The following is a 24,586-nucleotide window of genomic DNA, read 5'->3' as shown; positions in this document are numbered from 1 at the left end:
TCGGCCAGCTCGAGGGGCGGCACCAAGCATGCGTTTGAAAATCTCACTGCACGCAATTGGATAACACTACGACCAATCACAACAATAAACCCCATACGCTACCAGCGGAGCTAAACTGGTAGATTAGAATTCTTACCGTATCTGGTCGGCAAAACAGCAAAAACGTCCTTCTTGCAAAGGAACGATTCGAGCGTCTTCTGTTTCTCTTTTAGGGAAAAAGACAAGTCTAACTCGTTCATTGTGGCGGCCAAAGCCGTTTCAAACAACTGCTATGTTTACTAATGACTTCGACGTCACAGCGCTGTCGTCATCTGTTTAGCTCGCCTCTGACCCGCCTATATCATATAACCCGCTGTGATTGGTGCAGCTCAGATTGAGGGGCATATTTAATGAGCTCCGTTGCTCAAAGCCAAGGCTTGTTCGACTTCATGCAGATCCGATCGGCGGCTGACTTAAAGCAGTGCATGCCGGTTAGAAATTTTGTCCGACTTGATACAGCGCCGACGCCACGTGACTGTGACGTATGCCATCAAAGTACCGCGAGAGCAATTCGAGAGTAGCCGGAGAACTCAGCCAGCGCAGCTTCTCAAGAGTGGCTGCACTGGGCTGCACGTGGGCTGATGACGACACAGCTGTTCCACGATTGGCCGGATTCACCGCATGACAACGATCACGTGTATTTCGTGTTTATTCGAAAACCTTTAGTTCCTCTAAAGCTCTCAAATCAGTTTATTATAACAGTGAACACTCTTTTCATGTCGTTGTCATGTTATATTGTGTCATGTTTATCAAATTAAAACTGCTTAAAAAACGTAGACTCCACTTCATTGATAGTAGCTTATGTTGAACTTTATTCTTGTTCAAACAGACGCTGGATGAAGCAGTACATAAAGTATTGAAAGAAAATGTCTCTGAAACATCTGTGCATTGTTTGGCAAATATTGCATTTATTTCACTGCAGCTGTGGTAAAGTATGCCAACACCACGTGAGCGGTCACCACGGGAACCAGAAAGTGTCCGACTTCACGTCTCAGTTTGCAGCTCCTCCCCGCCTGCACGCGGCTACTCTCGCCGATCGGATGCATCCAGCCGCAGCCGATGTCGAACACACCTCCAGAGTAACTCGCTGAGCAAATTCAGCTTGTGCTCTCGCGAGAACTCTGGATTACCAGGGTAGCAGACTTCAGGTGTGTTCGACATCGGCTGCGGCTGGATGCAACCGATCGGCGAGAGTAGCCGCGTGCAGGCGGGGAGGAGCTGCAAACGGAGACGTGAAGTCGGACACTTTCTGGTTCCCGTAGTGACCGCTCACGTGGTGTTTGCATACTTTACCACAGCTGAAGTGAAATAAATGCAATATTTGACAAATAATACACAGATTTTTCAGATACATTTTTATTCAATACTTTATGTAGGCTACTGCTTCATACAGCGTCTGTTTGAACAAGAATAAAGTTCAACATAAGCTGTTATAAATGAAGTGGAGTCTACGTTTTTAATCTGTTTTATTTGATAAACATGACACAATATAACATGACAACGACATGAAAAGAGTGTTTACTGTTATAATAAACTGATTTGAGAGCTTTAGAAGAACTAAAGGTGTTCGAATAAACACGAAACACACGTGATCGTTGTCATGCAGTGAATCCGGCCAATCGTGGAACAGCTGTGTCGTCATCCGCCCTCGTGCAGCCCAGTGCAGCCGCTCTTGAGAAGCTGCGCTGGCTGAGTTCTCCGGCTACTCTCGAATTGCCCTCGCGGTACTTTGATGGCATACGTCACAGTCACGTGGCGTCGGCGCTGCATCAAGTCGGACAAAATTTCTAACCGGCATGCACTGCTTCAAGTCAGCCGCCGATCGGTCTGCGCAGAGCTGCATGAAGTCGAACAAGCCTTTCAGCTATTTAGCTTGAAACCGAAATGGAAGTGGAGATGAATAATAATTGGGAAACTTAATTGATAAGATAATTGGGGCGTGGTCAGAGAGTAGTATAGTCTCCTACCAGCAATTCTGAATCATAGATACCAGACCAGAGGAAACCAAAAAGAAATCTGTCCGAGAATACGTTTTGTAGGTAGCAGAAAAAACATGAATACTAAATTTTGCTCAGATAAATTTGTCTCCAAATCTCCACTAAATTAAGATTGTTCATAAATTTTCCAATCGTTTTCCTGGCTTGTTGGTGGGAAGTGTCGGAGCTATTTGAACGATCTACTGCAGGATGTATCACACAATTAAAATCTCCTCCGATAATGCACTGGCCCCTATAAGCTGACATAGTTAAAAAGAAATGTTGGTAAAAGGCAGGATAACGTATAAACATACCAAGTTCACTAATGTAGAGATTATAGTTCCACTAATTATATTAAATCTCCCAGATGGATCCAAATATTTATCTTTTAGATCAAAGGGAACTGATTTATGAATCAATATTATGACCCCTCTTGCATGAGTCGTAAAATTAGAGGAGAATACCTGACCAGGCCACCTAGATCTAATCTTATTCATATCTTCATCTACCAAGTGTGTCTCTTGTAAGAAACACACTGTACTCTTCATTTGTTTAATTCTGCCCAGCACCTGTTTAAGCTTGACAATTTTGTTCAGACTTCTTACATTCCAACTAGACACATTTATAACTGAGGTATCAAACATAAATTCTTATTAATCTCAATTTCAGGCCATGTAAAGTCATCAAACACAAAAAATATGGAGTGAGTCCCTTATCACAAAACCCCACACATTTCCCCAAACGAAATGTGATGCTAAACCCTTTAAAACTAGGAACTTGGGTTATATAAAACATTTCATCCACATAGTGGGTAACGTGTAAATCTGCACACATAACATAGCCACACGTGGGCTAGCTGTAGTAGAAATGTTTGGACCATAATAAAACTTGACATGCACATAAACGTGCAGTGCATGATAAAAAATAAAAGAAACAATTAAGACAATCATGCCAGTAACGTATTTTAACAATAAGGCAACTTACTAAATTATCCGTTGAATTTTGTCCAATTCCATGGCCATTACTCGTCAGTGGCTCCATGCAGGAGAAAAGAAAGAAGCGGTGAGCACAAAGCTTAGTTTAAGTCTCGGAGTCGTCACAAGTCTGCGAGCTTATTTCCTGAACGTATTCTTCAGCCTCAGCAACCAATTTAAAAATCCTGCATTTGTCATTGTGCGTGATGATCAGATGGGCTGGATACAGCAAGCCATACCGAATATTCAGTGCACAAAGCTAGGTTTTCACACCGTTAAAGCGCTGCTGCAGTTTGCGTGTCTCCGCGGAGAGGTCAGGGAAAAAGGTTCCCAAACTTTTTGCCTCGGCCCCCCCCCCTATACATATGGGTCACATCTCGTGCCAACACATTGATGTAGGCCTATTGACATTTATTAGCATTTTACTAAATACTTTTTAATTCACAATTAGTAGGCCAAACATATTTATTGATAAATGTATTCATAATACATTTCCGTAGGCTACTTAAAATTAGTCAAATGAATAACCTTCACGCTGGGAATGCAGCATTTGTATTCTGGGCTAATTACTTCATTTAACTATGTACGGTATACAGTAGCTTACATACCAGAATATCTTAAACATACAGTGTTATTAGTTGTTGCACTCACTCCAATTAATGAGATGGATGAGCCTGATGCTGGTAACACAACATTTGTATTCTGGGCTTTATGCTTGATACTGATAAACGTAGTTCATCTTCAACTCTCGTAAGTTGTGACCGTTGTTTGTTTTTAATGCAAGTAAGCAAAGAAAATGTAGCTTCACAGAGATAGGTCGAGGCAAAGGGAATCAGTTCCTCCAAAGTGATTTCAGATAATCCCGGGTATTCACCTGCAACTGACAGTCAGAATTCATCCAACGGAGTTGAGACAAGGCTGCTCGCAGGGTCCTGTTACTGGATAGGTCCAGCAGTGAGTCCTGTAGTCCCGATGACAGGTTGCTGCCAGTGGTGGTGGCAGCAAAAAACGGCTGTCGGATCCATTCGTTGTTTTCGTTTTTCTCTTCCTGAAAGTACCGCTTGAAATGTCCAATAAGTCCGTGTAAATGATTAGTTATCAATGTTTTTGTCCCGTCATCCAGAAGCAGCTCATTCTCCTCAATAAATTAATGTAGTCCATCAAACATCTCCACACTTCCTTTTTCTATTCGCGCTGTCCATCGCTCCATCTTCTTTACAAATCCGATTTACTTTGTCGGATAATGACATAATGTTGGTAGCCTATTGGGGCCTTGCAGTGACATGTTAAGTCCATTCAGTCTTAAGTCCATTCAGTCTATCAAAAATATCTGCCAAGTAGGCCAGGTTTGTCAGAAATGTAGGATCTGTCAGACTTTCTGCGTAGGGAGACTGTATATCCAATAAGAATAGTCGCACTTCATCTCTCATTTCAAAAAGACACCGCAATACTTTACCTCGCGACAACCCACCTGACCTCAGTGTGCAACAGTAAAGATTCATGTTCAGATCCCATTTCTTTGCACATAGCTGCAAACAGTCTCATATTGATGGGACGTGCTTTTATTACGTTAACAATTTTAATTACTGTTTGAAGCACGCAACTCAGCTCATTATCAAGGGCCTTGGAAGCAAGAGCTTCCCTGTGTATAAAACAATGGGTGAATCTTACGTGTGGTGCAACTGCTTGTATCTTCGCCTTTAGACCCTCATGCTTGCCCATCATAGCACCAGCTCCATCTGTACACACACCCACACAGTTATCAAAACTCAGCCTATACTTCCTATACTTCCAATACTTGCTTTTGACCACGCAAATCTTGCTCTTTGCCACGGAAAAAATCGATTGTTTTATCAATGTGTGTTGGGTGTTTGGTATGTAAATGTCTCTTCATTTTCCCCGGCTTCAAACTGTCATTTGCTAGTACCTCCGTACACATTACACATTGTTGACGTGCATCCCCATCAACTAGAAGACACGTAAATCCATACCGAATGTAATCGTCTTGATATCTCATTCGCTTTTAGCTGAATTTAAGTGGGCCTACGAATGCTTGCGTTTCCCTCTCACTTTCAATGGCACCACTTTATCCCCCGCCAGGCTATGCACAGTTCCCACGGGTCTTTCGATCTGCCTTGGATCTGCCTCCACAGGTTCTGCCTCCTCTAGCCTCGGTGTTATTGTTAGATTTCGGTTCATCTGTGTTTGCTCCAGTTATTTTAGGCGTAGAATCAACGATTATATTTTTACGAATCAGCCAACGATCCATCTTATTTTCTACACTCTGAAAAGATTTGCTAGCTGCTAGCGGGTATTGTGATCGCCCCCTAGTGACAATTAAGGCAAAATACAAAAATTGGCATTAACCAGAATAACCAAACATAATTTTCCCTCTCAGCTTTTCACTCGCGCCCCCCCCCAATGGTAACGTCACGCCCCCCTTTAGGGGCGGGCCCCACACTTTGGGAACCACTGTCATAGCGTACCTCCGTTATCTTCCTGGCGGTTCTCAGGGTTGCTTCCTGGTCCTGTTTGTCGGACTCTGCGCCTCCGGTGTTTCGGATGCCTCTGGAGTCTCCGATGCCTCCCGTTTATCGGCTTCACTGGAAATATCCAGCGGTGTTTTGCTAGCATTAGCCATGTCCACGTTAGTCCCTTTGCCTTGTGAAGCCGTTTTACCCGGTTGTTGGCCAGTTTTAGCGTTTTTTTTATGGCATATTGTCCAGTAGAAGCGCGTGGGTCAAGAACAAGTAGAATTATGTTTATTGGTCCAAGTTAAGGATAGTTAAAAGGGATTTAACAGCGAGCCTCACGCACATGCAGCCTCTCACTAAGACGCCATAACCAGAAGTCCAATATTGACTCATTTGGATAAATATTAGGTACAAAAGATAGGCAAAAAAAATCTCACATAATGCTGTAAACGTACTACAGAGAGCCCTATCAGCTGCTATTATTTAAGGTTAAAGCCACACCGTGTAACTTTTCAACCTTCATAATATATTTCCAAGACCCTTGTGATGGTACATCGACTTACAATAGGTTGAATGACACGTCTGCCAGAGCCTGACAGGGTCTGTATCGCTTTTACTGGCACTATGTAACTTCGGGGTTCGGGTAGTAACCAGAGCACAAAAAGAACTACAAAATTCGACTGCTTTACGGCATACGTCACTTCCCCCACCACTTCGTCAAATTCGGACGTGAGCGTTTATATACTGTCTATGGACGTGAGATGCCAACCAGCGTTTGTTTTCGGCTTTCGTGCGTATGTTTTTGTCATGGGGGCTGTTGTGTTTAGACCTGACCACTTCATGCGTTTTCTCATGAAAAGACCAGGTGTAAATGTCCTCCGAAACGCATTCAAGACGGATTTGAATCCGATCGCTCAAACCACTTCAGGAGGAGGTCTGAGATGCATTCCAGACGAAACTGGACAAGTGTGCATCTGGTTGTTGAAACCACATATGCAAATTGTACTCCTCCCAAAAATGCTAAAAAATAAATAATAAAAAATAACCGTGTGAGAGCGTGTTATAGGATATATGTTATAGCCAGATATGACGACGCGCTGGAACACGCATCACCGCAGATGAAGCTGAGCATCAGATCATCAAGCCAACGTGCAAACTATCGCAAATCAAAGTGAAAGTAAGTCGCAGATGCTTAACACACAATCATCATCATCATTAAAAGTAAAGAAACGAAATGATCTTACCAGGGCTGTTACTGCTCTCTCTTATTGCGGTCTTTGATTTTCAAACTTTAGCTGATGATCAATAAAATGCAGCTCATATCTGTTGCTTTCGGTGACGTGCACTCCATTAAATCTGCATATAGCGCGAGAATTGAAGATCGGATTTAAATCCGTTTCGCAAAAACACATTTATGTGACCAGGTGTAAATAGAATCGCTATTTATCGCTAGAATAGCTATCAGATTTGATAAATCTGATAGCTATCTGATCAGAGAAAAGTGGCCAGTAAATAAATCTCTTATTTGTAAACTTGTTTGCATTCTATGTTGTATGTTGTTGCGCTTGCTTGTAGTATGTCATTTTTTTACATGCTGTTCATTCATCCATTGCTGATAATTAGACCAGTCCAATAATTTCCACATATGTCTAGCTAGCTTTCGATTATCAGAGCTGTTAACAGACTTGCTAACAAACACTCGTTTCTCTTACGTGTTTTTTGCGTTATGTTTTATTGCCTAGCTTGCCTCACGAACTAGTTTGCCAGCTGAACTCCGGTGTTGTGAGGTGTATTTATCACGTAGTCCTGAGGGATATCAGACGACACTGTTGACGTTGATTCCTGCGATTATCATGAGAACAGTTTTCAATATCTCACATAAATATCAGGACATAAATAAGCCTAACGTAGAGGTTGTAAATAAACAAGCACAATTTGCAAACTATTATGATAAATTGCAATAATCATGTCTTCGGAGTCTATGTGTGCCTGTTCCATGCCCTACGCAGGTACCGGTGTACAGGGTGGAGGGTGGGGGGTGGAGGAGTATTTACGACAGTGCAAGTATTCCACAGCGACTCTAGGGGTCGCTGTTTGACAAAAACACAAATTCTCCACAGTGTGCCTTTAAAAATAACTCAAATTAAATAATGCGTTTTTTTATTATAATAACAACTTTACTTAATGATATAAGTAAAATATAATAAATATATATATATATAAATAATATAGCTACACACAGGACCGGCTCTGTAAATCTGGGGGCCCTAAGCAGGATAATTTTGGGGCCCTGCCTTGCAGTGAATAATGGAGTATTGCCACCGCAAACCAGCAACTGTATACAATATAACCCTTACACATTTCATCTGTACCTCTTTTAACATGATTGCCCACAATTATTTTACTGCTTATTAAAGTACACTCACTGAAACAGTAAAAGTAAAGATTACAGATTTGCCAAATTTCTATATCTACTTTATTACTGTCTGAATGCTTTGTAAATTTTAAAACAGCACTGTTTTTGTCCACTAGGCGGCTTAAAACCTTTAGTATTAAAACATCTTCAATAAAGTTGTTGCATATACTACAGGTGTTGCTGGAGTGAGTCTCGATCTTTGAACTTCTTATCCCTTTTCCACACTTTAAAAAGAGGGAGAAGTTGGACCAGTAATTTCTTTGCTTCCTTCTAAACTTAAGTGATTTAAACATATTCTTCTATATTGATGTATCAAAGAGATTAAAAATTCTACAAAAGCTTCTAGTTTGAGTTGGTATTTATTTTTTATATATTCCAACTACTTCAGCAAACAATCATTAGCCATATGTGTATATAAAATGTTTAGTTATAAAATATATACATAAATCTAATAAAAACTCTAACACTTTTTACATTTTACAGTGTCATTGTTACACGTTACATGTAGTTCATACAAAAATAATTCTACAGTAAAAACGGCTTAAAATGTGGATTTCATTGGAGTATAGTGCCTCTACTATAATGGGATAATGTCCAATTTAACGCACCCTCTGAGGCTGCTGTGAAATAGCACCGCGAATTGTGCAGAAAATGCAATAGGCGGCTCTTTGTGCATTGTCTAATGTCAAGTTCAAAAATTCATGCAAAAATAATTCTACGGTAAAAACTGCTTCCAATTTGGATTTCGTTATAGCAGTAGCTCTACGATAATGGGATTGTTTTTTTCCTCTTTTTTTCCCCCTTTTTTTCTTTATCATTTTTTCTGCACCTGATGGATAGACTTGTTTCATTTTTGTGGTCAAATTTCCAAGTCCAGGGAAGACAACGATTTTACACGGTTGGTTGACTGTTAAACCGCAGCGACAACGGCGAGTACCATCTGTAGTTAGGAGGCCCCCTAGTGGCGGCGGGGCCCTAAGCAGCCGCTTAGTTCGCTTATATGAGAGCCGGCTCTGTTCCTCATACATAATATCGATCAATCAGTGTTTTTCAACCGTGGAAAGAGGTAAAACAGCTGGAGAACAATTGTCACATAACATTTACCTCAGGAAAGCCATTAAATGACCATAATATATATAACACGTTTAGTTGGCTAGAAAAAAAAAAAGCTGATTATTTTGCTAAATATGTGCCACCAGTGTAACGCAGTTCAGATGTTATGGGAAGAAGGAGGCGGGAACCGGCGAACATTCAAATACGTAAAAAATAAAACAAATCCAAAACGAAAGTAAAAGACAGCAGCCCCTCATGGACGACTGCTGTCACAATAAAACAGAAACAAAACACAAGTTCAGGCCTGTCCTCTCTCACTCTTCACTGTCGTCGCTCTTCCTTTATACTTCCACTCCTCCGTGAGAGATACGAGACCGGTGCATCGCGCAGGTGTCGCTCTTCAGTAATCACGACACCGGCTTTGTGCCGCTCTCTCACGGCCCTCTGCCTCGTCCTGCTCGCCACTATACACTCTCCTAAAGGATTATTAGGAACACCATACTAATACTGTGTTTGACCCCCTTTCGCCTTCAGAACTGCCTTAATTCTACGTGGCATTGATTCAACAAGGTGCTGAAAGCATTCTTTAGAAATGTTGGCCCATATTGATAGGATAGCATCTTGCAGTTGATGGAGATTTGTGGGATGCACATCCAGGGCACGAAGCTCCCGTTCCACCACATCCCAAAGATGCTCTATTGGGTTGAGATCTGGTGACTGTGGGGGCCATTTTAGTACAGTGAACTCATTGTCATGTTCAAGAAACCAATTTGAAATGATTCGAGCTTTGTGACATGGTGCATTATCCTGCTGGAAGTAGCCATCAGAGGATGGGTACATGGTGGTCATAAAGGGATGGACATGGTCAGAAACAATGCTCAGGTAGGCCGTGGCATTTAAACGATGCCCAATTGGCACTAAGGGGCCTAAAGTGTGCCAAGAAAACATCCCCCACACCATTACACCACCACCACCAGCCTGCACAGTGGCAACAAGGCATGATGGATCCATGTTCTCATTCTGTTTACGCCAAATTCTGATTCTACCATCTGAATGTCTCAACAGAAATCGAGACTCATCAGACCAGGCAACATTTTTCCAGTCTTCAACTGTCCAATTTTGGTGAGCTCGTGCAAATTATAGCCTCTTTTTCCTATTTGTAGTGGAGATGAGTGGTACCCTGTGGGGTCTTCTGCTGTTGTAGCCCACCCGCCTCAAGGTTGTGCGTGTTGTGGCTTCACAAATGATTTGATGCATACCTCGGTTGTAACGAGTGGTTATTTCAGTCAAAGTTGCTCTTCTATCAGCTTGAATCAGTCGGCCCATTCTCCTCTGACCTCTTGCATCAACAAGGCATTTTCGCCCACAGGACTGCCGCATACTGGATGTTTTTCCCTTTTCACACCATTCTTTGTAAACCATAGAAATGGTTGTGCGTGAAAATCCCAGTAACTGAGCAGATTGTGAAATACTCAGACCGGCCGTCTGGCACCAACAACCATGCCACGCTCAAAATTGCTTAAATCACCTTTCCTTCCCATTCTGACATTCAGTTTGGAGTTCAGGAGATTGTCTTGACCAGGACCACACCCCTAAATGCATTGAAGCAACTGCCATGTGATTGGTTGATTAGATAATTTCATTAATGAGAAATTGAACAGGTGTTCCTAATAATCCTTTAGGTGAGTGTGTATATATATATATATATATATATATATATATATAATACATACATACATTTATTTTTTTGTTAAAACGTTTTTACACCGGCGCTGTAGGCAAAAGTGCGTGAGAGAACTTTTGTTAATAAAAGTTGCATTTCTTTGTTAAATATGGGGTAATTGTTAACACCGGTATTGTCACAAGTTTATTAATCGTGGGAAAAATGGCACATCCCTAATGCCTCTTAAATAAAATTTCGATAAATAACTAGAATACGAGATTAGTGTCACAGTGTTGGTTTATGTTCCCTGGTGTCCACTAAAGGGTCCTCTTCCCCCACGGTGTCATTCACATTAGGAACTGCATTCCCCACAATCCTTGTCTGCACTCATCACTGTTCATTGCACCCAGCTGTTCCCCATCATGATTGTTAGTTTCTGTGTGTATAAATACCCTGCCTGTTTAGTGTTTGTTACGGAGTTTTTCATCACAAGTACTGCCTTCTTGCTCATTTGTATTGTTCTTGTTTATTTTGGATTGCTACTTTGGTTTTGACCCCTGCCTGGACTGGTTACGATTTGGATTACCCTTTAATAAATTCTTACTGCATTATTGGATCTTTCCTTGAGTGTGGATCGTGACAATTAGTTGCTGCTGAGGGACAATTAGAATCTCTCTCTCTCTCTCTCTCTCTCTCTCTCTCTCTTTGAATAGAATATTTTTTAATAGAAAAATTATATATATATAATAAATACATACATTTCTTTTTTTGTTAAAACATTTTTGTTTATTTATTTTTAACACCCCCCACCTAATTTTTTCTTGGCTCCACAGCAGGGGTTTCTGCAGAACCCTCACTTCCTGCGGAACAGCAACTGGACCTCGATCCCGGAGTCGCCAACACGACACAGGACAAGAACAGTAAGCAGAGAGTTTATTCGTTTTTGAGTAATATTACATTATCAAACAGATATATTATAATATATATACATATATACAACAACACCTGGAGCAACACATGCTTGTGTTTGAACCAGAAAATGATAAAGAAACACATCTACCAAGAAGGAGTTCATTAGATAGAGATCGGACATTCTCGAGCCAGGAGACACAAAAAGAGGATGAAAGTGGGAAAACGGATCAGAAGAAACAACAGACAATAGAAGAAGAACATCAAACTCCAGCAGGTGAGAACTTTTAATAAAACAATGACAAATTATTTCTCCAAATGTCTGTCATGACGCCATCCTAAAAACTCTAAACACAATATCATCTCCACTTATCCTTTGTCGGGTCACAGGAGGGCTGGAGCGTATCCCAGCATCTATAGAACAAAAAAATTACGTTAATTCACTAATAACAATGCAACTGTCAGCAAAAATGCAGGAATACACAACGAAGATGAAAAACACAGAGTTTAATAAAAATCCACTGAAGGTACAAAACTGATGCAACTTACACACACGCTAACTTTAACATAGTAACTTAAATAAAGGTCAAATGAGGGTAATAATGATAAACCCATGAGAATGCCAAAAGTTCGAGCAAAGTATACAAACTGTTCTGTCGTTGCTGCACAGACGAGCACAGAACACTATTTGACCAAAAAATGTCACAGCTGTCTGATAAAGACCTCAGGGAACTGTGTCAACTTGTGTCAAAGTTAAACATGACGGTACATGCAAGTCGATGAGATGAATCAATGTAACTTCACGCCACAACAACTAGGCTAAATAAATGTATCCACTAACCATTCAGAGACGTCCAGGTGCGTCTAAAAGTTGCAACCTCTTCCTGAGTCTCTCCGTAACGCCGGTTTCACACCGCAAGCGTCAGTGGCGCGTGAGCAGCGCGTATTTTTTTCGGCGTCCATGTTAATCAATGAGTGCATTCACACCGGGAGCAGGAGCAGCGCATGAGCGTCCAGCAGGAGCGTCGCGTGAACAGCAGTGCAGCGGGGGTTTCGGCGCCGAGTCTAGTTTTGCTGCGCCGCTTACGCTGAAGTGACAATGCATTGATCATGGCCAAAATACACCGCAGTTTTATCCAAAAAGTGCATTGATGATATCTATTGTGTTTTAAAAAGTCAATCAAATGACCAACAGCAATTTAAAAAGAAAATAAATGTCCAAAAACAAACTTGTTGCCAGCACAATAAAAACAAAGATGAACCAAAAGTTAAATGAAATTATTAATAAAATAAGCTTCTTGACAAGTCTTTTCTCTTAAATGTATTTGAAAACGAAATAAAGCAATGCCAACTTATCCATTATAGAGTACTCTGTCAGTACACAACCCGCGGTTCAGCCGCGCGTGACAAACGCTGCTAGTGTGAAAGCAAGACGCGCGTGTCCTGCTCCTGCTCACCATACGCACTGCTCCTGCGCTGCTTACTCTCTGCTAACGCGTGCAGTGTGAAACCGGCGTAAGGCTGCTCTCTGATACTGGTAGATTTTGGATGAGTGAGATTTGCGTGTTTTGTTATTGCTGGAGTATCTGAAGCTTGTGGAAAGCATCGGCTGTCTTCTGAAAGGGGGCGGGTAGCAGCACCTCATTTGCATTTAAAGGCACACACAAAAACAGCCCGTTTTTGCTCACACCCAAAAAGTGTCTATTTTAACATGCTATAATAAATTATCTGGAGGGTATTTTGAGCTGAAATTTCACAGACACATTCTGGGGACACCATAGATTTATATTACATCTTGTGAAAAGGGGCATGATATGTCACCTTTAAAGGTTAATAACCAAACGTATTTTACTGCAATGCTGTTGCAGATGAAATATGTGGATAACATTGAATATTCTCGCAGGAGTCATGTGATTAGCGTGAGGTGTGATGACTGACAGGACGATGACAGAGGCAAAAGCACAAGAAAACGTTTGTTAATAGAAGTGTGTTTTTATTAAAAATACTAATGAACCACAAAATAAGCATTCGTTTTAAAGTAAGGGGAAATTACTTTATTTACTTGTGTAAATAAATTATAGCCTACCATATCATCCGTCTTATTAATTTTGTTATTAAAAGTTTGTGGTTTAATATAAGCTAATTTGTCATTGTTATTAGAAAACACATCAAAAACAAAATAGTACAATGAACCACAAACTTTAAGCATTAGTTTTAAAGTTAGACTTTTTTTTTTCTTTTTTTTTTTTTTACAATGTAGGTATACCATATTATCAGACTTAGTTATTCTTTTTGTTAATACAAGTTTGTCGTTGTACTATTTTATTGTTGTGTTTTTTTCATTAAGAGTAATATTTAATCAATATTACGCATTTGTTTTGTTCCAAGAAAAGGAAAAATCGAACAATAAAGATCAAAAAATAAAATATGGGGTGTAATCGTTAACACCGGTGTTGTCTCAAGTTTATTAATCGCTGGAAAAATCAGCACATCCCTATAGCCGCTTAAAGGGATTGTTCACCCAAAAATGAAAATTAGCTCATGATTTACTCACCCTGAAGCCACTCTAGGTGTATATGAAGCCACTCTAGGTGTATTCTTCTTTTAGGCGAATGCAATCGGAGTTATATCAAATAATGTCCTGCTAGCTCTTCCAAGTTTTATAATGGGAATCAATGGGTATATTTTTTTGGAAGTCCATCAGAGCCTATCCGTGATAAAAGTGTAACTGTGTAATCTAACTGTAGACATTACAAGTTGACTTTTTACAATAAAATGATTCATGTTTTAAATTAATTTGAATGAATAGACAAATTAATAAAATTATTATTATACATTTTTTTTGTTAAAACAATTTTTATTTATTTTTAACACCCCCACTTAATTTTTTCTTGGGCTCCACGCCAGGGGTCTCTGCAGCACCCCCACTTCCTGCGGAACAGCAACTGGACCTAGTCACCAGAATAAAAGACAAGCTGAAGAAAAAGTGCGGTAAGCAGAAAGCAGTGATGTTGTTAATTTTTGAGGAATATTACATACATACTGAGAAATATTAAATCAAATTTCAATCATTGTTCTTTAAAAACAATACATCAATGTTAATTTATTAACAAAAATTGTTTCTTTTTACTTTTTTAGCATATCTACTTGTTTGCATATTTTACCATACATTAATTTCCAATGATTGTCATAATAAAAGAGCACTCTTTTAAAAGCCCTTTCAATTACTTACAAAGGTTAATTTAGAGTGTTATATCTTATAATATGGAGTGAATTGTTCTTAATTGATTCATGTGGGTTTTTTTTTTCTTTTCTGTTTGTCAGGAGGAAGATGTTTGGTGTTGTTGAAGACAGTATGTCTCTTGCTCATCTGTGTTTCTCTGCTGGTCTTTATCATACATCAGCACATTACCATCGAAGCACAGAGAGACCAGTTAAACAGTTTCAATAACACCATCAAAGCACAGAGAAACCAGTTAAACAGTCGCAAGAACACCATCAAAGCACAGAGAGACCAATTAAACAGTGGCAAGAACACCATCAAAGCACAGAGAGACCAGTTAAACAGTTGCAACAACACCATCAAAGAACAGAGTAACCAGTTAAACAGTTGCAAGAACAAAGTTGAAGAGCGCAATCAAATTATCAACAGCTTGCAGGAAGATTTCACTGAACTAACGACTGAAAAAGACCTGTGTTATCAATTCACCAAAAGGCTAGGTATGGCAAACTCTGATGACATCATCAAATCTTACTCTCTTGACATGACAGTCCCACATATTTTCTTTCATTCCTGACCCTATACATGCTGCAGCAGCCATCCTCAAATATCAAAAGCACATCTACATAATTGAAACAATTTTGAAACAAATTGAAATGCATGAAACATCAAAATACCTGTAAAGGTATAGTGATAACAGAGAGAAAAACAACCAAAATGCTCTTGGCAACATCACTAGCCTTAAAATACGACAAGTGTGTGTGTGTGTGTATTGTAGTGGCCACATATGTAACAGGCCCAAGGGAACTGCTGAGGAGGATGCTGCCATAAAACCTAGTAGCTTCTAAAACATTTTTAGGGGAAGTTTTTCCCCAACATTGAGTCACACCACTAGTCTCTGAATCCAGGCCCACATTTGGGACAAATTGAGGAACCAGGAACGAGATGTGTTGACTGGGGGACAGCAAGCCTTTACGTAGGTTGATGCTGAACCCCAGACTTTCCGAGGGGCAGAGATCTGTGAGCAAATAGTTCCTCCTTTGATTGGGCTAAGAGCAACCAATCATCTAGGTAATTCAGGATGTGTACTCCTAACTGTCTTAGGGGCAGAGGGCCACATCTATGCATTTCGTGAAGGTGTGTGGAGCTAGGGTCAGTCCGAGTATAAGACTGTATATAGGTAAGCCACCCCTTCGAACGTGAATCTCAAGAATGGTCTGTGAAGAGGGGCTATCTGTATATGAAAGTATGTGTGGCAGGGGGCTGACATTTGTTATAGGACTGTGAGAAGGAATGCTCTTTTTGTGAAGGTGTTTGTTTTTAATTTGACTTGCTTTAACCGTGGCGTCCTAGATCTCAAAGTTTAACCATAGGTGGTGCTTTTAGCTCCACTAAACAGGCCATCACACAGCTGATTGCCTGGGTCGTTGTCTTAGTAGTGCACAGAGCAAGGTCCGTTGCGCTGCACAGGGACACTTGAACAGGGACACTTCAACACTTGAAGGACCGCCATCGTATCGAGAGTAGATCCAGCTTGACAGGCCGCAGAGTAGGTTCTGCGACAACCTCCTCCAGGGGGAAGCTTTCGGTGCCGTCAAAAACGGTGAGGGGCCGAGGAGGGGTCGCATCACAAGTTCATCATGATCAAATTTGGTAGGTTCCTGGCGGGGGGCTCGCTGATGGCACCCCAGCAGCAGGAAGCCTATGTCGAAGCGACTGTGGGCAGGCACTTCCAGGGCCAACCACTCTAAACCAAGTTTGTGAAAAGTTCAGGCCAGGCCCTTAACATCACCTGGCTCCGTAGGCGGTTGGGGGCGGAGTCCTGCATGGAGTCTGACTACTCCTCTGTATTTAAAGCTGCCAATTTCATTGGCAAATTTTTCCTTGGAACCCTTAAAAGAGACCAAAATGATTGTACCAGACGAGGATGCTGGTCTTCATGAGAGAAGAGCACCGGGGAATATCTTTGCTGCAGGGAAGTTCCGTTTTGTGTAATAAATCATTACATTTAGAATTGAACTTGAAATATGAAATTTTACTGATCATAGGTGGAGGGTGAACCAAGATTCGCTACCCATTTAAACTTTAAAAAAAAAAAAATGGTTTCAACTTTTCACAGCACAACCTACACATCCAACATAAACACTGCTGATAAATTATTTATCTACATTCACAAACCCGTTAATTTGAACATATTACATACTGTGTGCGTGATTTGGCATGGCAGAAGGTGTGCAAAGAGCACTCCCTTTATAATCACTAAAAATCTCACTCATCTTATTCATTCATTCATCTTAGTTCATCATGATCTCAAGAAGTTCTGTTACAATAAATTAAGCTAACTGCATGTTGAATCTCTGATTAACATACTTGTTTGTTATAATGAGGGGATATTTGCACGTGTGCAGAATGTGCAGAGTTTTTGTTCAGTGATAATTTAAACACCTCTGATTGGTCATTGCATTCAAGAAATCAACAGATATGTTTGTGATTAGTGTAGCAAGGTTAGATGTTATGGGAAGAAGGAGGCGGGAACCAGCAGACATTCAAAGACTTTAATAAACGTAAAATAAACAAATACAAAATGAAAGTAAAGAGATACACATAAAACAGAAACAAAACATCAAATAAAATCCAGGTCTGGCCTCTCTTGTCCTTCACCGTCGTCGCTCCTCCTTTTATGCTTCCGCTCATCCGTGAGAGATACGAGACCGGTGTGTCGCTCATTATCAATCACGCCACCGGCCTTGCGCCGTTCTCCCATGGTAAACTTCCTCGTCCTGCTAGCCACATACCCCCATCACCCCTTGCAGGCTGAGGGGTACCCACGAGACTGCGTCTACTACCGGTCACGGCGGCCGTGGCACCTGGGGCTATGTACAGACAAGGTAAGAGAAATGGAGACGGAAGCATGAGGAGTGATAGAAAAAAAATAATAATCTTGGTCCGGTTCCCGGACACACTGCCGCTCTGTCCTCAGCCAGGTGAGAGACTCACTTGCGGTGCCATGCAATGGTACTGGACATCCGTTGGGGGATGGCTCGATGCTCCTCCGCCCCCTGGCGGACGGTGATGGCTCCTCCGGTCGAGGGCAGCTGGCAGCGAGTCCCCCGTTCCCTGCTCCACCCCCATCCTGTCTGACGGCAACAGCCACGGCGAACGGGATTAACTCCTCCACTCCCTCTCGGACGGCAGCCACCCCTCCTCGACCCAGGAGCACGGCAGCGAGCTCTCCGTCCCACCTGCTGTTCAATCACTCTAGCACCATCGCCTCGGGCAACCTTCCCCCTCAGCAGCGAGGGCTCTCCGACAGCATGTCCCTCCTTCCTCCTGGGTTTTGGCACCACTGTAGCAAGGTTAGATGTTATGGGAAGGAGGAGGCGGGAACCGGCGAACATTCAAAGACTTTAATAAATGTAAAATAAACAAATACAAAATGATAGTAAAGGCAGCAGTCCCTCACGGATGACTGCTGCCACATAAAACAGAAACAAAACATCAAACAAAATCCAGGCCTGGCCTCTCTCGTCCTTCACCGTCGTCATTCCTACTTTTATGCTCTTGCAGTGACCGATCACCTATGCCGTTCGCTTTAAACCCAAATAAGAGTCTTGATAAATGTAATGATCCTTTTAGAAGCCATAACCTAAATTGATATCAGACTGAGTCACGACTTTCACGAGACCAATGTCACTGACAGCAGCGCGCGACTCCTCCACGAGCCTGAAATCAGCATGGGTTAAATGTGTCTAAAGCACGTGAAATATCCCGAAACAAACACCCGCAGCACCTCCGGTGTCTTCAATTCAGCTCTAACAGGTCCAGACAGACTGATATTCGAGTCATAGTTCCAATGAAGAGTATTTTCACGAGCTCAATGTGAAAATACAGCAGCGGTAGCTAGCTCGTGACTCCAATCCACTCCTCCACCAGACCGAGCGCCGTAATAATCACGTGATTGGATTTTACATGGATTCAACAAGCCTGAATGTGTAAAATATAGCGGAAATATATGATAAATTATATTATAATATAATATATATTAGTATTATTAGTATAGTATAATAAAATTACTCTACTCCGTGAGAGATACGACCGGTGTGTCGCTCATTACCAATCACGCCACCGGCCTCGTGCTGTTCTCCCATGGCCCTCTGCCGCGTCCTGCTTGCCACAATAGGCCTTTATCTAATTTCCTGGTTTCGAAACGTTCGAAATCGCCAAGCAGTGTACTTGCACTTCCGGTGGTTACTTAGTTACCTTTAGATGAAAAGTAGGTCAGTAAACTTAAATAAAATTGCAATATAGAGCAGTGTCTGTCAATATTAAACCGCATAAAGACTAAATAGGAATCATGCATGTTCTGCGTGTCTCCGTGAATGAATGGCACAGACGCGCTGTTTCATTTACCACACACACACTGAGGCACGCATGATGTTTGCGATGTTTTCAACCTATATGAGGAAATTAATGCACTTCATCAACACAGCCGCTCTGAGAGTCACTTCAGCAGCATTTTAGCTTCATTTGAGATAACTATCGTCATATCATAAAACACAGTCTCTGTGTTTTATGTGTTCAATGGTCTACAAGGCAACCCGTCAAAATAAAAGTTTGGTTTAACCTTTGAAGAAAGTTTTGCTTAAATCATTACATTTTAAATAATTGGTTATAATTTAATTTAATTAAATCATTAAAATGGAATTAAGAAAACTAAAAAAAAAAAAACTTTTGGGAGATGTGAGAGCGAAGTAGTCCAGTGATAATTAACAGGCAGCCATGGTGAACGCAATAACCGGAAGACGCAGTACACTGCTTCAGCAATTTTTCCCGGCTACTTCCGGCGTTCTATTGTGATGCGAAAAAGGCCTATTAACTACATTGCTCAACGCTGCAAAAACATGTTGTAAACCAGATACTTTGTTATGGAATACGTGAATGGCCAAATCCACAGAAATAAGGTTTTTGCTCTCAATTGAAAGTTTAGTCCATACAATTAGGGGGGCACATTGTGTCATTGTAATCGTATCCGGTAACCGTAGCAATTGACGTGACAAAACGCCAGCTGAATAGAGTGGTGCAGGTATGACGTCACTTTTTAAGGCCAACCGTCAGTTCACGTCACACTGGTTCCCTAGGCAAAAACCCAATAGGATTTTCCCATAGGTTTTTGGATTATTGCAAAAAACAAGCTCTGTGATCAACAAAAGTTTATGATACTTACACGTTTTGTCCATCAAGATCATTTTCACAGATGAACACAACTTTTATGAATTTTAAAACCTATGCACTCGCAAGTAGGCAATAGCCAACTACACTACACTCCCATGACTTCAAAGTCATCATCACTAAGCTTCCGACAACTCTTACAGTTTTTATCGTAAAACATTTTCCTAGAAAGTTTGTATTAGAATATTTTGTAAAAGCACAATTATAACCATAATGATGCTGTAAAAGCTGACTGCACTTATCTTTTCAGAGTGATGATGTTTAATCTCCTCGACAGACTCTGTAGTCCCATTTAGCCACTTGTTAGCAACCGCCTTTTTCAAGACACATAACAGCTTAAAAAATCATGAGTGGGGTAATACTTATGTATTTTATGTAGTAGAATAAAATGTGAAAGTGTCTTGAGCTTGTTAACTACAGATCTTATTTCAGCCATTTAAACAAAATCCCATTAAAAAAAACCTATTGATTTCGGGACGATTAAACTGGAAGTGTTAAAATGCTAACTCGTTTTTGGCCTACAAAGTGATGTCATACCTGCAGCACTCAATAACATGCAAAAACATCTTTTGACATTCTTTAAAAAGAAGAGAACAGAAAGTATGATATTTCATTGATTAGTGTTTAAGGATATTCCCCTGACACATTAGAAATTAGAATATTACTCAACTTTAACCCATTTGTCAGCTAAACATTCATTCAGTGTTTCCCATTAATGACCCTGTGCCGCTTAAAGGGATAGTTCACCCAAAAATGAAAATTCTGTCATCATTTACTCACCCTCAAGTTGTTTCAAACCTGTATGAATTTCTTTTTTCTGCTGAACACAAAAGATGATATTTAGAAAAATGTCTGTAACCAAACAGTTGATGGACCCCATTGACTTCCATAGTAGGAAAAAAAATACTATGGAAGTCAATGGGGTCCATCAACTGTTTGGTTACAGACATTTTTCTAATATCATCTTTTGTGTTCAGCAGAAAAAAGAAATTCATACAGGTTTGAAACAACTTGAGGGTGAGTAAATGACAGAATTTTCATTTTTGGGTGAACTATCCCTTTAATGACACTGTTTCACAATGAGCCGAAAATGTAAAACTTAACCTTATTCCTACGCCCCATAACGCTTTGCGCGAATTATTGGTGTAACTTCCGTTGAGCTGTAAACAATCAGTGAAAAGCTTGCTCTATGAACGCAATTTTTTTTTAAACCGGTACAATGACAGGAAATGATTCTACTCACCCTTCAACCATCAAACATTAAAAGGACATTTAAAAGTGTAAAAGCATCAACAAGGTACTTTCAACAAGAGACTATGAATGACCCCAAAAGAGATTATTTTCAACAGCAATAACGGATGGGTTAAATAACACTGTAGTAATATATATCTGTTATGTAACATACGTTGCCTTAATCAAAAATGTAAGAAAAAAAGGGAGAGTCTCAACGAAATCCAAACACAAGCAGTAATGGGATATGCATTTGAAACACATGTTAATAACAGAACCATTTGTCTTTTTATCTTCTCCAGTCATGGCAGATATCAGGATAATGGTGGTTGGTAAAACTGGAGCTGGAAAGAGTGCATCAGGAAACACCATCCTGGGAGAAAAGGTGTTTGAAGAAAATATGTCTTCTGAATCTGTGACTAAGACATGCCTGAAACATCAGCAGAAGGTGGAAGGTGGAAAAATCTCAGTGATTGACACTCCAGGACTGTTTGATACAAAAATCAGTCAAAAAATAATGAAGGATGAGCTTGAGAAATGTGTCAATATGTCTGTTCCTGGTCCTCATGCATTTCTGCTGGTCGTCAGACTGGACGTGAGATTCACAGACGAGGAGAAGAAAACAGTGAAATGGATTCAGGAGAACTTTGGAGAAAAAGCTGCTGATTACTCCCTCATTCTGTTCACAAGAGGAGATCAGATAGATGAACCTATAGAGCAGTTTCTGACCAAAAACAGGCAGATTGAAGAGCTTGTTAGACAGTGTAAAAACAGGTATCATGTTTTCAATAACAAAGATAAAAATTCATCACAGGTTAATAAACTGCTGGATAAGATAGTAAGAATGGTGATGGAGAACGGAGGAGGACATTATACAAATGAGATGTACAAAGACGCTCAGAAGAGGCAGAGAGAGGAAAATGAGAGACGGAAGTTGGAAGAAGAGGAAAAAATGAAAAATGAATTTCAGAAGAGGCAGAGAGAGGAAGAAGAGAGACGGAAGTTAGAAGAAGAGCAAAAAATTAACAAGAAAGTTCAGGAGAGGTTGAGAGAGGAAGATGAGAGACGGAAGTTAGAAGAAGAGGAAAAAATTAACAAGGAAGTTCAGAAGAGGCTGAGAGAGGAATTTGAGAGACGGAAGTTAGAAGAAGAGGAAAAAATTAACAAGCAAGTTCAGGAGAGGCTGAGAGAGGAAGATGAGAGGCTGAAGTTAGAAGAAGAGGAAAAAAATAACAAGGAAGCTCAGGAAATGAATGAGGACAAACAATCCTATTTTTCAATATTTGTAGATTTTTTTCTGAATGGTTTTAAAAACATAGTCAGCTTTATAATATAAATGACCTACACTGTAAAAGAAATGCATGTAAAAAACAAACAAACAAAAAAAAAAAACAGGAGAAATACATGGCAGCACAGGGTGGGAAATGTTTACCATTAAATTACCCATAACTCCTGAATCAGATATCACATCAGAAGCATCAGAAACACGATGTTACTCAAGGATTATATTAGTGCTGGGGGGAAAATTTATTCATAAATGAATCGCAATTCTATCTTCTGCTGAATCGCATCGATTTACAAATTTTACGTTATATTTTTTAAACTTCACTCTACTAAAAGTTATTGAGACGTTGGTTTGTTAGTAATCACAATAAGCTGCAAAAAAACGTCTGTGTGTTGCGCTGACGGACATAGAGCCGAACATCGAGCACAGATGCCGCTCAGATGCAGTAATCCCAAATTCTGTTCTCTTTCACAGCTTACTGCGCTTGAATGGTTAATTACACACACAATTTTGTCAAAATGCACATTGTGTGGCGTATTCACATGAACACAGTCTGTTATGTTCTACATGAATGTAAACAGTTAGGAGCAAATCGGATGTATAACAGTATATTAGATCTGTGCATTTTTTCTTAAAGGGACAGCAGCCTAATAAACTGTTGCCATCCATTTCATTAATGTAAATAATCAGAAATCACTCACTGCTTTTGACTGAATCACTTTTGTATCTTTATTATTAAAGTAAATTATATTTAATTCAAACAGTGCAAACTATACAGTGTTTTATTTTTATATTTGATTATTCAATTTCTGTAGTATTTCTCAAAAGTTGTTATGGAATCTGTCACATCTGTTATGGTACACTTTTAAAAATGTCATGTCTTTTTTTTGTAATTGCTCACAGTCATGCTTTCCTATCTGTTATGTGCTCCTCTTATAAATGTCATGTTCTGATTGGTTGTTTTCAGGCCTTGTTTGGTCATTAGTCTGCATATACTGTAGTCCTCATATTCCCTTAATCTCTTGTCGAGCTTTGTTTTCTGTAATCATTTTTGGTGAGTTTAAGTTCATGTTTAAGTTCATGTTAAAGGTACAGTATCTGTTCACTTTTTGATTTATTAAAAATGCACTTGGGTTCATCAACCTTGCCTTCAGTAGAATTCATTACAAAATCAAAATTGACCCAATTTACTTATAGTGCACATTACTAGGCTTGTGGTGAACAACTAATCTGTGCAAATTAATACACAGAAAAAAAAAAAAGTTTGTCATGGTAATCTTTAATCAAAATCTGAATTTGCTTCCGCTCTGGAATGCCGTTCCTTCTCTGATGACGTGAGTTTGACGGTTTGTGTTGAATAACTTTAACCGCTCCCCTCCAACCATCAGCCACTGTAAACCCAAATAAGTTGGCAAAACTCAGAGAATTTAAGGCAATCAGTTGCCTTCTAAAATTTTTACATTTTTCATTTAAGAAATTCAAAGTTTAAGTAAGCAGAACTGTCAGTTCATACAAATATACTATAGATCCTTCGTCAAAATTGTTAACACACCCTATAGACATTCTTAGGCAAAGGTCTTTTACTATGTGACACACTAGAATAGAATTTCCAGCTGTAAACAACACGCACCAGGCCTTCTGTAGACTTCAGAAAGTCAACTCAAATCATGCATGTAAATCTATTGTAAGACACCTCCAAAACACAATTAGGAACATAATAAGGGCACTTTAAAATACATTTTATTTAATGTGGACCCTGATAATTGGAAGGTATCTAAAACCTACAAACATTGTTACAGGTATGTTCATTATTCAAAAAAGCCCATAAAATAGTTCTGCAAATGTAAAGTAATATTTACCATAAACTGACAGCTCAACCATATGGTAGAGTTTTATCTTTTATGGCGCTTTTCCATTACCAGTACCAGCTCGACTCGCCTCGCCTCGACTCAGCTCGGCTCGGCTCGGCTCGCTTTTCGCTCCGTTTTCCATTGCAGATAGTACCTCCACAAAAGTACCTGGTCGTCATAGCGACGCCGCAGGGAACTGCCGTGACTTAATCTTTTACGCGAGACACGCGAGACACACCCGCTACCCACACACACAGGACAATGGAGG

General features: G+C 40.2%; 1 protein-coding gene across 4 annotated transcripts in view; it reads left to right on the top strand.

Moving 5' to 3' along the window:
• LOC311098547 (uncharacterized protein) overlaps nt 1-23,712 on the top strand; it is a 174,734-nt gene extending 151,022 nt beyond the window's left edge. For 3 of the 4 annotated variants that reach the window (XM_084138789.1, XM_084138786.1, XM_084138788.1), the window contains exons 8-12: nt 11,429-11,515; nt 11,632-11,781; nt 14,412-14,495; nt 14,829-15,224; nt 21,486-23,712. In XM_084138789.1, coding sequence (XP_083994915.1) covers nt 11,429-11,515; nt 11,632-11,781; nt 14,412-14,495; nt 14,829-15,224; nt 21,486-22,519 — 1,751 coding nt within the window. In that variant the 3' untranslated portion in view covers nt 22,520-23,712. The remainder of the gene's footprint in view (nt 1-11,428; nt 11,516-11,631; nt 11,782-14,411; nt 14,496-14,828; nt 15,225-21,485) is intronic. The other variant, XM_084138787.1, reaches the window with a different exon arrangement.
• The last annotated feature ends 874 nt before the right edge of the window (nt 23,713-24,586 follow it).

This window comes from Abramis brama (assembly GCF_963993115.1).
Source record: "Abramis brama genome assembly, chromosome: 16".
Classification (NCBI taxonomy): domain Eukaryota; kingdom Metazoa; phylum Chordata; class Actinopteri; order Cypriniformes; family Leuciscidae; genus Abramis; species Abramis brama.
This window is presented reverse-complemented; position numbering and strand designations above follow the sequence as displayed.